We start from the raw sequence: 14,110 nt of genomic DNA, 5'->3' as shown, positions 1-14,110 counted from the left end.
CAGATGAAGAATAATAGTTCTAGCTTATCTAAAAACCTGGTACTTCTCAAAAAAAAAAACTGTAGACAATTAAATAAGCCATGGCACATAAAGCCAGAAATTAAAGACAATAAATATGAGCCTTATATTTCCACATCAAGATAAAAATGCTATAATTATCTGTTTAACAATAAATTATTTCAGCTAGCATGAACAATGCTGAAAATAACTAGTTTTGTTGTTGTTGTTGTTTTTATTCTTTACCTGATTAAAATGGGAAGAACATGGAGTTTTCTATTTATTTCCAGGTGAATTCTTCACATTTCCTGGCTTGTAAAACAAAATTGAGAACTTTAATACAAGTTGAAAAGAAATAGTGAAACACTGCAAAGTGTCTTCAGTATTTGGCAGAATAGAAACATGAAATATTATTTTTTTGGGAGATGGCCAAGCCATTTTACTGAGGTAAGGTGTCAAAGAAAGGCCTGGGAGATACCAAATTCTTAGCTGGGGTTGCAGTTAGAGATGTTAAAGGTTGTAATAAAAAAGTATGGCCCATTTCTCAGTAAGCTGAAAGGTTCAGCCAGTTTCCTTCCATGCCCTGTTGTGGAAAGTAACTTGGGCACAGGGAACAGGAAAAAAAGCTACAGTAATTATTATTCTATAGATTCAGCCAAACAGTTGATTCCATAAAAATGAAATAAAATCAATAGTGAAAAGATTTCTTAGTTCCTAGAAGTTAGGTTTATTACTGCATTCCACTATCACTGCTGTAGAGGGCTTGACAGACATAAGAAAGCTTCTTGCATTATCCACAAGGGCCAAATCATTAGACGTACACTCTCAGAGTTTAAATTGGACCACACCAATTCTGCCTGGCCACCCTTGGCGGACATATAATTAGCAGAAGTATAGAACTGTTTCCAGTAAGGAAAATTCATGCGTCAGGCTTTCCTTTCCTGTATGTTTTTAATTCTTAAATTCTGAAATTCTATTAAGATCTCCTTGGATATCAAAGATCAAAACTCATGAACTGGCATTCTGAAGAACTCTAGGTTGCAGCTGGACAGGCCGTGAGATCTGCTTCTGTAGACTAGATTTAGTGCAGGGTTCTCTGGTGGCCTCTCTCTCATTAGCACTCATGGGTGAAGAGGGGATGAGAAAGCAAGAATATGTAACTGACTGTCACTACTCAGCATGGCTTCTAGACAACTGTAAAGCCTATTGGAGGGGTTCAGAACTATTCTCTATGTATTGCTTTATTCCTATTATAACAACATAATGCTGCCCTCTCTTATTCACAAGAGGATCCTAGGTTGGATGATAATATAATTATATGGCCACCCTATCTATATACCATATCAATTTATGATGGCGTTCTGGGGAACAATACCATATATATGTATTGCTCGGTGGTTCAACATAAAATGCAAAGTCTCACTGATGGAAACTGACAAGACCTATACTGGTGCTGATCCTTTCCAGAAAGGTCACTCCTCACCACAGCCCTACCCCAAATGTACACACATGTGAACACACACCTCAACACAGCCCATTGGGACTTTGTGCTGTTACTCAAGCTTGCCAAGCCTGCTTTGTGAGACATCATTTTGGTAAAAATGTACTCCTTGCCCTAGAATAGTCAATTCCAATTTTTGCCTGGCAAAACACTCATTCATCCTTTCCTCAAGATTTTCTTTGTACCATGCCCTTCAACTTAGGTTATATTAGACCCTTGATTCACTTTCACCATTCCCATCTTCTTCTGATTTGTACTATTTCCTTCATGCCTGAGTTTTTCATTAACCTTATGAGTGTCATAATCCATATGAGCATATACTAGCCCTGGAACCTTCCACCACACAATATTCAAATGTTTGGTGAATAGACAAATGGAATAACGTAGAAATGAGGGATCTAGTGAGGACTAGGACCAAGCATGGTATTACAAACCTCTAATCCAAACATTTGAGAGGTAGAAGAAGGAAGACTGTGAGCTTATGGCCAGTCTGGTCAACATACAGAGTCTCCAAAAAAAGGGAAGTTTGGGTGACAGATTCATTTTTTTAAAAAGGTGGGCTGGAGAGATGGCTCAAGGGTTAAGAGCACTGACTGCTCTTCCAAAGGTCCGGAGTTCAAATCCCAGCAACCACATGGTGGCTCACAACCATCCGTACTGAGATCTGACGTCCTCTTCTAGAGTGTCTGAAGACAGTGACAGTGTACTCACATATAATAAATAAATACATCTTTAAAAAATAAAAAAAAGACTTTGAAAAAGAAAAGGCAAAAAGGAGGGTTATAAAAGTAAGATAACCATAGCTGACCACTGTGTCTGCCATAAAAGGAATGTGGCTTCCCACCTAACTAAATGCAATTACATTTCAATTAACTTACTAATTGCTAAGTATATCTAATGATATTCTTAGATATTCTGCTGTCTATACCCCATCTCTCAGCCTCAAAAATAAAATGCCAAATGTACAAGATTTTCAATCATTCAGATGAAGAAAATAGGCAGGTAAAGCATTCCATTGTACTGATTGAGAAAACCAGTCTGTTGCCAAGAATGTGGCTATATTTAGATACATATGACATATATATAGAAAAACAAATCAGAACCCATATTTCACTACAAAAATACTGGACCCACTCAGTCACAATGACATTACAAATTAAGAGCTGTTTTGAGTCAGCACCATGATCTCAAAGGAAACCACATTCTCACAGGACAAATATCTGTTTGCATTTTTAGAGAAAGTTTTCTAAAAAAATCATTTTCCCTATAATTTAATTTTAATGTATATTTTTCAGCATATCTTTTCCATGTCTATGAATGCAAATAATTTGTTAGCACAACTGAAACCATTTTCAAAAAATCAAAACATCGGTTCCCAATTACTATGCACTGTTATATAAAGGGAGATTGCCAGTGTGGTTAATCTTTACTGTCAACTGAATTTGGAATCACCTAGGAGACACAGGTGTGTCTGTAAGAGTGTTTCCAGAGAGGTTTAACTGAGGAAGGAGACATACCCTAAGTGTGGGTAGCATCATCCCATGGTCATGGTCTCAGGTCCCAGACTAAACATACAGCAGAAAGTGAGTGGACCACCAACATTCCCTGCTCTCTGCCTCCTGATCTGTTGAGATGTGGGGAAATGAGAAGCCACAGCTGATAGCCATTTCCATCACCATGCTTTTCCAACCATGATGGACTATACCTTCAAACCAAGACCTAAAATAAACCTTCCCTCCATTAAGGTGCCCCTCATCAGGTACTTGATCTTAGTAATAAGTAACTAAGGCAGCCAGGCAAACAGTGGAAGAATTGCATCCTCCTAAAATGTGACTCAGCTGACTGTGCAGGCATGAATTTGTGAGTTTTATTCCCAAACCCCATATTAAAAAAAAAAAAAAAAACAATACAGGCATGGTGGCGAGTGCTTGGTTATCTCAGAAGTGGGAAGGTGGCTCAGAGGCCAGCCAGCCTAGCCTACTTGGAAAATCTCAGACCAGTGAGAAACCCACTCCCAAATTAAAACAAATAAAAGAAGCCCTATGAATGTGTATGAGCACACATGCACACTCACACACACACACTGTTAGGTCCTGAACTATTTGCAGCAATTACCTAACTCCTCTACCATGCAATTTCCTTACTTATAAAATCTGCCTGACAGACTCCTGAGTAAAGAGCATTCTAGACTAAGCTGAATGAATGTGACCTATTCTATATGACAGGTCAATTCTTTTAAATAAAAAGTTGCTAATAAATGGAACCAGCCTAAATGACTATAGTAGATGATGAGACAAAGAAAATGTGGTATATATCCTTAGCGATTGGATTATAAATAACAATTTTTTATATTTGCAGAAAAAATTATATTTGCAGAAAATAGATACAACTGAAGATTATTATAGTATGCAAAATAAGCCAGGCTAGGAAAGACAAATACTGTATGTTTTCTTTCATATATCTCCTAGATTTTAATGTGTATATGTGTCTATATACATGTCTGTGTGGGTGTAAGTAGGAAGTAGAAGGTGAACCATGAGAGGGGAAAAAGATCTTTAGAGAGAAGGGAGAGGGTACTAAAATATATCTGATACTAAAGAAGGGGGGGGGGTTACTGTGTGGAGAAAATGGCTACAGCAGGAGCTAGGGAATGAGAGAGAGAGGCACGAGGACAATGATCAACGAGAAAAGGCATGTATGGGCATACCAGAACAGAAGACATTATTTTGTATGCAAATGTAAGAAAACAATGCAAAAGTATAAAATAAATAGGTGAAGTCAGATGACTTGTTAAAGAACCCAACAAAATTCCACTTCACTCTAATGTGATATGCAGAATAGTGGCTCCCAAACATGTCTGTGTCTGAGAAACCGAGACTATACCAGATGAAGCATGGGCCAGAAATACCTCGTATTGCATAAATGGGCCCAGTTGAACTTGAAGAGTTAATAGTGACTAAGAAGGAGACAAAATGGGGTGTGGGGAGCAGAAAGAACAGGCTTAAAAAAGACCTGTATTGCTGGTTTTAAAGAAAAAGGAGGGGCTGGAGAGATGGCTCAGCGTTTAACAGCAGGCGGATCAATGGAACAGGATTGAAGATCCAGAAATGAACCCACACACCTATGGCCACTTGATCCTCGACAAAGGGGCTGAAAACATCCAATGGAAAAAAGATAGCCTTTTCAACAAATGGTGCTGGTTCAATTGGAGGTCAGCATGCAGAAGAATGCGAATTGATCCATCCTTGTCTCCTTGTACTAAGCTCAACTCCAAGTGGATCAAGGACCTCCACATAAAGCCAGACACTCTGAAGCTAATAGAAAAGAAACTGGGGAAGACCCTTGAGGACATTGGTACAGGGGGAAAGTTCCTGAACAGATCACCAATAGTGTATGCTCTAAGATCAAGATTTGACAAATGGGACCTCATAAAATTACAAAGTTTCTGAAAGGCAAAGGTCACCATCAAAAGGACAGATAGGCAACCAACAAATTGGGAAAAGATCTTCACCAACCCTACATCTGACAGAGGACTAATATCCAATATATACAAAGAACTCAAGAAGCTAGACCCCAGAAAACCAAATAACCCTATTAAAAATGGGGTACAGAGCTAAACAAAGAATTTTCACCTGAAGAACTTCGGATGGCTGAGAAGCATCTTTAAAAATGCTCAACATCATTAGTCATTAGGGAAATGCAAATCAAAACAACCCTGAGATTTCACCTTACACCAGTCAGAATGGCTAAGATTAAAAACTCAAGAGACTGGAGGTGTTGGTGAGGTTGTGAAGAAAGAGGAACACTCCTCCATTGCTGGTGGGGTTGCAAATTGGTACAACCACTCTGGAAATCAGTCTGGCGGTTCCTCAGAAAACTGGGCACGTCACTTCCAGAGGACCCTGCTATACCACTCCTGGGCATATACCCAGAGGATTCCCCAGCATGTAATAAGGATACATGCACCACTATGTTCATAGCAGCCCTATTTATAATAGCCAGAAGCTGGAAAGAACCCAGGTGTCCCTCAACGGAGGAATGGATACAAAAAATGTGGTATATTTACACAATGGAATACTACCCAGCAATTAAAAACAATGAATTCATGAAATTCTTAGACAAATGGATGGAGCTGGAGAACATCATACTAAGTGAGGTAACCCAGTCTCAAAAGATCAATCATGGTATGCACTCACTGATAAGTGGATATTAGCCTAAAAACTTGGAATACCCAAGACATAATCCACACATCAAATGATGTCCAAGAAGAACAGAGGAGTGGCCCCTGGTTCTGGAAAAGCTCAGTGCAGCAGTATAAGGCAATACCAGAACAGGGAAGTGGGAAGGGGTGGATGGGGGAACAGGGGGAGGGAAGAGAGCTTATGGGACTTTTGGGGAGTGGGGAGCCAGGAAAGGGGAAATCATTTGAAATGTAAATAAAAATATATCAAATAAAAAAAAATTTAAAAAAGGAAAGGATCAGCTTCACTTGCCCTTCAGCAAAACAGGCCCTGGCTTACGACAGCAGGAAGTAAATTCTGTCAACTACCTAAGTGAACAGGAAACTCTGTTCAAGGGGCCCTGGAGAGGAATACAACCCTGCTGACACCTTGATTTCATATTGTACTTCTGCCCTACTGTGCAAAGATAGTCAATCTGTATTGTCTTCAGCTTAAGTATATTTATTTGTTTCAGAGGCAATAGGAGACAATATTGTATTGTAAACTTCAAAGTCTGTTAAGAGCCAAGAGTATTACTTAGCGGTAGAACACTTACCCAGTCTGCATGCAGCTAGCATGACACAACAGTACATATCTGTTAAGGGGTCATTTACTGTTCCTACCATATACAATTAAAAACAAAGTAAGGACCGCATGTTAGAATTTCCATGAAGCTAAAACTGTTCTGAATGTGTTGTTTCTCTTATGTAAGACTATTAGAAATAAAGGAACTAGGTAATGATTTTTCTTTTCGTTTTTTAAGGTTGAAAAGCAAACCTTCGGAACGTATTCATCTTTTTTGAAACTTTCTACCATCAATTAGCAACTCCCCTACTTCTTCCTCCTCCAGGCCTGGCAGCCGCCAGCAAACTTTGCTTCCATGAGCTTGGTATGTGAACTTCTAGGACTGGCAAATCCTTTAGGAGCATATAAGTTACTCTCAACTGAGCTTGGGTTTGGAGAGCTGAAGTCTAGAGTGGAGGTGGAGAGTGAGCAATGTTTCTTCAGGGTGGTGGCTGCTAGTCCCTTGGATATCCTGCTGAGCCAGCAAAGGCCAGACTCAAACCTAAAGCTCAGCTTGAGAAGTTCTGCTCTGCTCAGTTTTCATGTTGAGAAAAGTTTGTGTTTCTGTGCTTTTCTGACCTTTAAAGAATAATTATTTTTGGCCTATAACACTCAGTTGAAAGTAACTTGTTGCAGATTTTAAAAACCTATGAAAAGCAAAACTGACATTTACTGGGAAGATGGTTGTATTTAGCAAATTAGAAGGGAACTCTAGAAGAGCCAGTGGTAGTCACACATGTAACCCCAAAAGTGGGAGGCTGACACACAAAGACCATCACATGTTCCAGGACAGCCAGATCAGAAAGTAAGACCGTCTTTAAAAGGAGCTATCTGCAACTCTAAAGCCTGATACTTGAAATTAGCCTCTACCTGTGGTCCTCAGAGCTAAGGCTGGGATTATTCTGAAAAGGTTTCAGACTAACAATCAAATACCCATGCTCTTATTAAGTTTCTAAAATAATTTTAGAGAAGATCAGTAAGTCAACTAAGTAAAGAATTTCTCGTTATCAACAAAAGACAACCTCCACACTTGTTGGTGTGCATCTTCAATCCCAGCACTCCTAAGAATGAAGCAGAAGATCCTATCTTCAAAGCTACCCTGGACTACCCAGCAAGACTCTCCTCACAAAAACAAGCAAACAAGCAAACAAATAGATGAATGTGCCCACATAGAGCTTATCAAAGGATCAAATACGAAGCAAACCAAGAAGCCTTTGAATTGGCTTGTCCTTCTGAGGGCACTACAGAGAACTGCTAACTATGTATGCAAAATACCTATTAGAAATGGTGCCAGATGCTTTCAACAAATAAAAATAACAAAAAATAAAAAGACAAAAAAAGGACTTGTAAATTAAGAATCTTCAGATGAAAAACCAGAGATAATTAGAAGTAAAAAAAAATTGTCATGATTGTACATGTCTTTAATCCTAGCACTCAGGAGGTAGAGCAGGCAGATCTTTGAGCTCAAGACCAGTCTGGTCAATATAGTGAGATCCAGGCCTGCCAGGGTTATATAGCAAGACCTTGGGGAGAAGGAGAGAGACAGACAGACAGACAGACAGATGACAAACAGATAGACACACATACACACAAACACACAAAAGCACGCGAGCACATTCATGCAGGGGATGGGGGGGGGGCTTAAATACTAAGGTAATAAAGCCATAAAAGAAAGGTAGACAGGCATCATGGTTCATACCTATAATCCCAGCACTGATGAGACTGAGGTAGAAAGGTCACCAAAACTTAGGGCCACCTGAGTTACACAGTAAGACCGTCTCAGAAACAAAATGAGAAAACTATTACAATAAAATCCAGGACAGCAGCTGCTTTTAAAGAGGTGGAGAGGGTCGTGCTGCAGATCAGCTACGGGGAGAGTTAAGCGGGAAGCTGGTCATTCTAGTCTTCATCTTATATCATGATTTATAAGTGTTTGCCTTTTAATAATTCACTTAACTATAAAAAAGGTTTTGAAATGGTTGTAAAAGTTTAAAAGCTGTTTAGTGGGGGAAACTAAAGAAGTCTGAGTATTAGATATGTATTAGATATTATTACTACCAACAGTGAAAGAGCTTTCCTGGGTGTGATATTATCATTGATATTCACATATAAATGAACCTCTTTGTTCCTAGAGAATACATACTGAATTATATATGATGTATGGAAAGTGTAATGAATAGCTAGAACTTTCAAATGGTTCTATAAAAGTATATATGTGTGTGTTTATGAACAAAATGCAGGTATTAAAAGATAGTCAGACAACATAGCAGATGCTAATCAGTAAATCTAAGGGAACAGTGCCAGTTTTGCAACTGTTCTACAGTTTTAAAACTTTTCTAACTGGACATGGTAGCTCATGTCTTTAATCCCAGCATTTGAGACAGAGAGAGAGAGAGACAGACAGACAGACAGACAGACGGGTAGATCTTGCTGAGTTTAAGGTCAGCCAGTTCTACATAACAAATGACTGGACAATCAGAGTTACATAAAGAAACCCGTGGCTCAAAAAAAAAAAAAAACTTTTCCAAAATAGTCATTGGTAAATTATTTCTCTCTCCTATCTTGAGTTTAAGGTCATCCTGATCTACAAAGCAAGTGAAAGAACAAAACCAAATACAAATACAAACAAAACATTACTCGCAGTTCTGTGTGCTCTAAGAGTATGCTGGAAACTACCCAATTAATCACCAATGGATTATTTTCCCATACAAAAATTAGTCTGCAGATGTTAAAATAAGCTGCTGTCTCACATTGTTTATAATCATACTATTAAAGAAATAAAGCAATAAAAATCATAAGATTCAATTGAGATAATTTATATGTTTATATGTGGTATATTTATAAGCCAAGATAAAAGAAAATTAGGTGATCTGAACTGGGTGTGGGGGCCCACACTTATAATCCTAGCACTCAAAAGACTGAGGAAGGGGGTTCAGGAGTTCAAAGTCATCCTCTGCAACATAGGAAGTTCAAGGCCAGTCAGGACAACATGGAATCATGGCTAAAATAAACCAACAAAATAGAATATGCAAGATCAACCATAGTGTTTTATAATATATACATACACAGTTTTAAAAAATTAAAGAGCTGGGGGGTGGTGGCGCACGTCTGTAATCCCAGCACTCTGGGAGGCAGAGGCAGGCAGATTTCTGAGTTCGAGGCCAGCCTGATCTACAGAGTGAGTTCCATGACAGCCAGGGCTACACAGAGAAACCCTGTCTCCAAAAACCAAATCCAAAAAACCAAAAAGAAAAAAAAATTAAAGAAAAATGAGGCTATAAAAAACACATTTCAGTTAGTGGTTTCCTCTGAGAGATATGCATGGCATTGGTAATTTCCTAGTTCTAAAGGTGGATAGATGATTCCAACATGTGTAGCTGGCTATATTGTTGGGTTGAAAACTGTATATGCATATCATATATTCTTTTGTAGAGAAAAGAAACACAAACCATTTTGTAATGGCAGTATTTCCTAACATAGCCATCTTGATATTTTAGATAGTTCATTTTAGCTTAAGCAAATAACTTTTCTTTAAGTGTCCAATGACAATGACCAAGTAAAATACACCCTTATCCTAATAACTACTAGAGATCAAAATGCAAATTTCTAAAGTCAATTCCTAAAAGGGAGTCAGGATGCGGCAGAGCAGCAAAATGCCACAGACTTGTTTTGGGTACTTGAGAGTACTATCTGATGTGTTAGAATTGCAGCTAGAATCTGAACATAGCACACCAGGCCAAAGCAGTTCCACGTGCAAGAGGTTTTATTGGGGACAAAAGAGGGGGAGAGACAAAGGGAAAAGAAAAGAAGAGCCAAAGTGAGGAAAGGTCTGTCTTTTTATATAAGCTGTGACATAATCTGTTCGCAGGTAAGTATGGGAAGTGGGATCTAGGAAGGGTATGTGGTAACCATAGGAACAGGTAACACTTAGGTGTAACATCCTGAGTTTGGACTTCATTTGCAAAACTGGTCCTTTGATGCCAACATTATCATTACAAGAAAAATACAGCTAAGAATTGTTCCATTGCTAGACGGGCAGCACACACCTGTAATCAGAGCTACTTGAGAGACTGAGGCAAGGAGTACTGTTTGAGCAAGTGCCAGGCTCTCCTACATGCAAAGACTGTCTCAAGCAAAACAAAACAAACCTTGGACATCGTTTGCACCATTTTTGTGTATATGTATGTGCAAATGCATATGTGCACTGTGTGTGTGTGTATGTGTGTCTAGGCCAGAGGACAATATCACATGTCATCAGGTACCATTTGCTCATTTTTGAAGATGGGGTCTCTCACTGGCCTGGAGCTCTCCTATTAGGCTAGGCTGGTTGTCTAGTGAGACCCAGGGATCCACCTACCTCTGCCTCCACAGTGTTGGGATTACAAGGGAATGTCAGCATGCCCAGCTCTTTAATGTGACTTCTGGGGATCAAACCCAGGTCCTCATACTTGCAAGGCAAGCACTTTACTATGTTATGTCTCCAACCTGCATTTAAGATTGAGGTTCCTGTTCTAAACATAATGTCCATTAATTTCTTTGATTATACACAACAAAAAATATGTACTATATCTATCATTAGAGTACAAAAATCCAAATAAGAAGACACTCAACTGAGACTAGTAATTACACTTAACTTGAAAACGTCCAAACAGGCAGTGGCGGAACACGCCTTTAATCCCAGAACTGAGGATGCAGAGGCAAGTGGATCTCTGAGTTTGAGGCCAGCCTGGTCTACATAGTGAGTTCCAGGACAGCCAGGGCCATACAAGAAACCCTATCTTTAAAAAAAAAATCAAAACATCAAAAACAACTTGTAAATAAGTAAAAGACAAGTCTCCTTTTGTGAAGTGTCCCCTGGTTCCCTTAAAAAAGCCAGGCTCTCTTGCTTTTGTCTGAGCCTTTCTTCTGGCATTTACGTTACAGCAGAGAGTGTTGGATCCCAGGTCACCAGGCACGCATGTGGTACACACATATACATGCAAGCAAAACATCATACTCATATAAAATAAAATAATAATAATAGTAGTAGTAGTAAATTAATAGAAACCCTCTGCTGTATGATTAGTGTGCACAACGAAAATAAACAAATAGAAATAAGAAAGGAAGTTCCTCTACAAGCAGATAATCATATTAAGCCATATTTTTTCTGTTTTCCATCTACTCTCAACTATAAATAGCCTTGAACCATGCTGCCCTTCTACTTGGTTATAATTAGCATTTGATGAAATAGCTAATAAAAATGTACCTGTAGTCAAGAAAAATCAAAAGACCTCTGAAAAGCATGAAATCCAACAAGGTGCTGGAGGGGGAAGCAGTATTAATTTCTGAGGTCTAAGTCTATCGATGCCTGAGCTAAGACGGCCTCCTACTAGTCTCACCTAAACCTTGTAGTAAACGTCTAAGGTACTCAACATCGATGTTACTTCCTCTTCTTGAGGATAGGCATCAGGAGAAGTATGCTTGCTGGGTAAATACATGGAGGAACACTATGAGGTCCCCATTAACTATGAAGAAGGTAGAGATATAACAGACAAAACAGAAATGTAAACCCATAATGAACTACTTATTGAATTTTTATTTTTTGTGTATGGGTATTTCCCTACATATATGTCTGTTTCCCACTTGCGAGCCTGGCACTCACAGAGGCCAGAAGAGGGATCTGGAGCACCTGGAATTGGAGTCACAGAGACATATGAACTATCACGTGGGGACTGAATCCATATCCAGTGCTCTTTACCACTAAGCCATCTCTGTAGCCTCCAGGAATGAGCTACTTAGAAGTCTTTACCACCTGACTCAACTCCCAAAAGATTTGAATAAAAATCTATGCATAGTTTTAAATGCCTGCGGTTTTATCATATTTTTTTCTTCCTGGGTCTTCAAATTACCACAAAATATTAGCCTGTTTAATGTGTTCCAACCACAGTCCTGTATTGAGTTAAATTCTCTGAATAGCCAGAGAAAGGTGTTTCCCAATGACACCAACCTTTGCCTTGGTCAGGGTGCACATCACAGACATTCATGATTCTTTCTAGAGACATGTACAGTTTTTTCTGACATTTTAATTCCTTTCCCATATAAAATTTTAGCATATGATTTTTAAGGAGTTTTTAAAACAAGTAAAAAAGGCTTCCAAAGAAAATGTCAGAAGTGAAAATAAAACCAGGTTTATTTTTTAAAAGGAGTGCCAGGTGACTTGATACAGATGCAGAATTTCCCCTTAAGGGTTCAATCAGTCAGCCCTGGTGGTTGACAAGTTATCAGAGCACTTGGGATGCTAAGGCTGGGGGGCAGGGTGGAGAGGCTGCTGTGAGTTGGGAGACTAAAAGCTGGGTTGGGGTTTTGCTTGTTTGGAGGCCAGAAGAGGCAGATTTCCCCAAAATGGAGTGACAGGCAGTTGTTAAGCCATCATGTACTACTAGCCATCTAACCCAGGTCTTCTGGAAAAACAGTCAGTGCTCTTAACCACTGAGCCATCCTTCTAGCCCCAAGTACTTTTAATCACATTTATTTACATGTGTTTATACATTATAAGAATGCACATACCATAGAGTATATGTGGAAGTTAGAGGAAAACTTGTGGGAATCAGTTTTCTCTTTCCACCATGTGTGTTCATAGGACCAAACTCAAGTCATCAGACTTGACAGGAAAACACATCTCTACCCCTGAGCCATCTCACTGGCCTTGAATCCATTTACTGTGCAACTTTCAGATAATACGGTACACTCTGAGGAAACTATATATAGGAAAGAATAGAAATTGAAGTCTAAGGCTATATTGGGATGCTGTTTTTGGTCACCATTTTTTGACCTATTGTTAATAACCAAATACTCAGATATTCTCCTGTTCTTCCAAAAAGGACAGTAGAAACCAAAGCCAACAGAAGCAATTAAAGGAATAAGGTGATTTAAGTATTCTACAAAACCTTAAAAGAACCATATATTTAAATTTAAATTAAAAAAAAACATAATGAAAATGTTGCTCACCTTCTGAAAATTTTGCTTCCACAAATCTTCTACAACTATGTACCCTCGTAATCCCCAGTCATATAACTTCTCTCCAGTGATCTGGAAATACAAACAGAAAAGATCAAGAAATGATCCATTTGTGAATGATTAAAAAAGAGAATTTCTTTTCTACCATTTCCAAAAATACTGTATTTGTCTGCTTTTGGGAAAGGGGTGTGTTATGTGTGATTTTGTGTGTGTGTGTGTGTGTGTGTGTGTATGTGTTCTGCCTACATGTATGTATCATACCACAGATGTGCTTGGTGCCTGTGGAGGTCTGAGGAGGTTATAATAGGGCACCAGATCATCTGGGACTGGAGTTACAAACAGTTGTAAGTTGCCATGTAGGTTCTGGGAATCAAACCTAGGTCCTCTGCCAAAAAAAAACAAACAAAAAAACAAACAAAAAAACCCAGAAAACAAAAACAAAACAACAATAACAACAACAACAACAAAAACCAAAAACCAAGTACTCTTAACCATTGAGCCATCCATCTCACCAAATACCTGGAAAATTTTTTCCCAAGTATTGAGTCTTCAAATAAAAATGCTTCTAGCAATTTGCACTCATTGGTTCTACTTATCACAAAGAATGCTGATTGGTCTACACCATGATACTACTTCAAAATTGTTTTTATTTGGTGTGTATGTGTGTAAATATATGTGCGTGTTCATGTTGTGCTCTCATGTGCACTTCTATGTCTGTCATGTGTGTGCGACTACACTGCAGTTGGATGGTTGGGAGCTGCCTGCTGAGGCCCCCTGGAGGAGCAGTAACAGCTCTAAACCATGAAGCCAGCGCTCCAGCCCCCATACTTAG

At 38.9% G+C, this 14,110-nt stretch overlaps 1 protein-coding gene across 2 annotated transcripts in view; it reads right to left on the bottom strand.

The window, feature by feature from the left end:
• The window catches only part of Apoo (apolipoprotein O), a 47,869-nt gene that overhangs the window by 4,241 nt on the left and 29,518 nt on the right, over positions 1-14,110 (bottom strand). The window contains exons 7-8 of one of the 2 annotated variants that reach the window (XM_052171598.1): positions 13,270-13,350; positions 244-309 (exon numbers count right to left, since the gene is read on the bottom strand). In XM_052171598.1, coding sequence (XP_052027558.1) covers positions 274-309; positions 13,270-13,350 — 117 coding nt within the window. In that variant the 3' untranslated portion in view covers positions 244-273. The remainder of the gene's footprint in view (positions 1-243; positions 310-13,269; positions 13,351-14,110) is intronic. The other variant, XM_052171599.1, reaches the window with a different exon arrangement.

Source organism: Apodemus sylvaticus, chromosome X (assembly GCF_947179515.1).
Source record: "Apodemus sylvaticus chromosome X, mApoSyl1.1, whole genome shotgun sequence".
Taxonomy (NCBI): domain Eukaryota; kingdom Metazoa; phylum Chordata; class Mammalia; order Rodentia; family Muridae; genus Apodemus; species Apodemus sylvaticus.
Note: the sequence above shows the minus strand (reverse complement) of the source record. Positions and strands in the feature narration are given on the sequence as shown.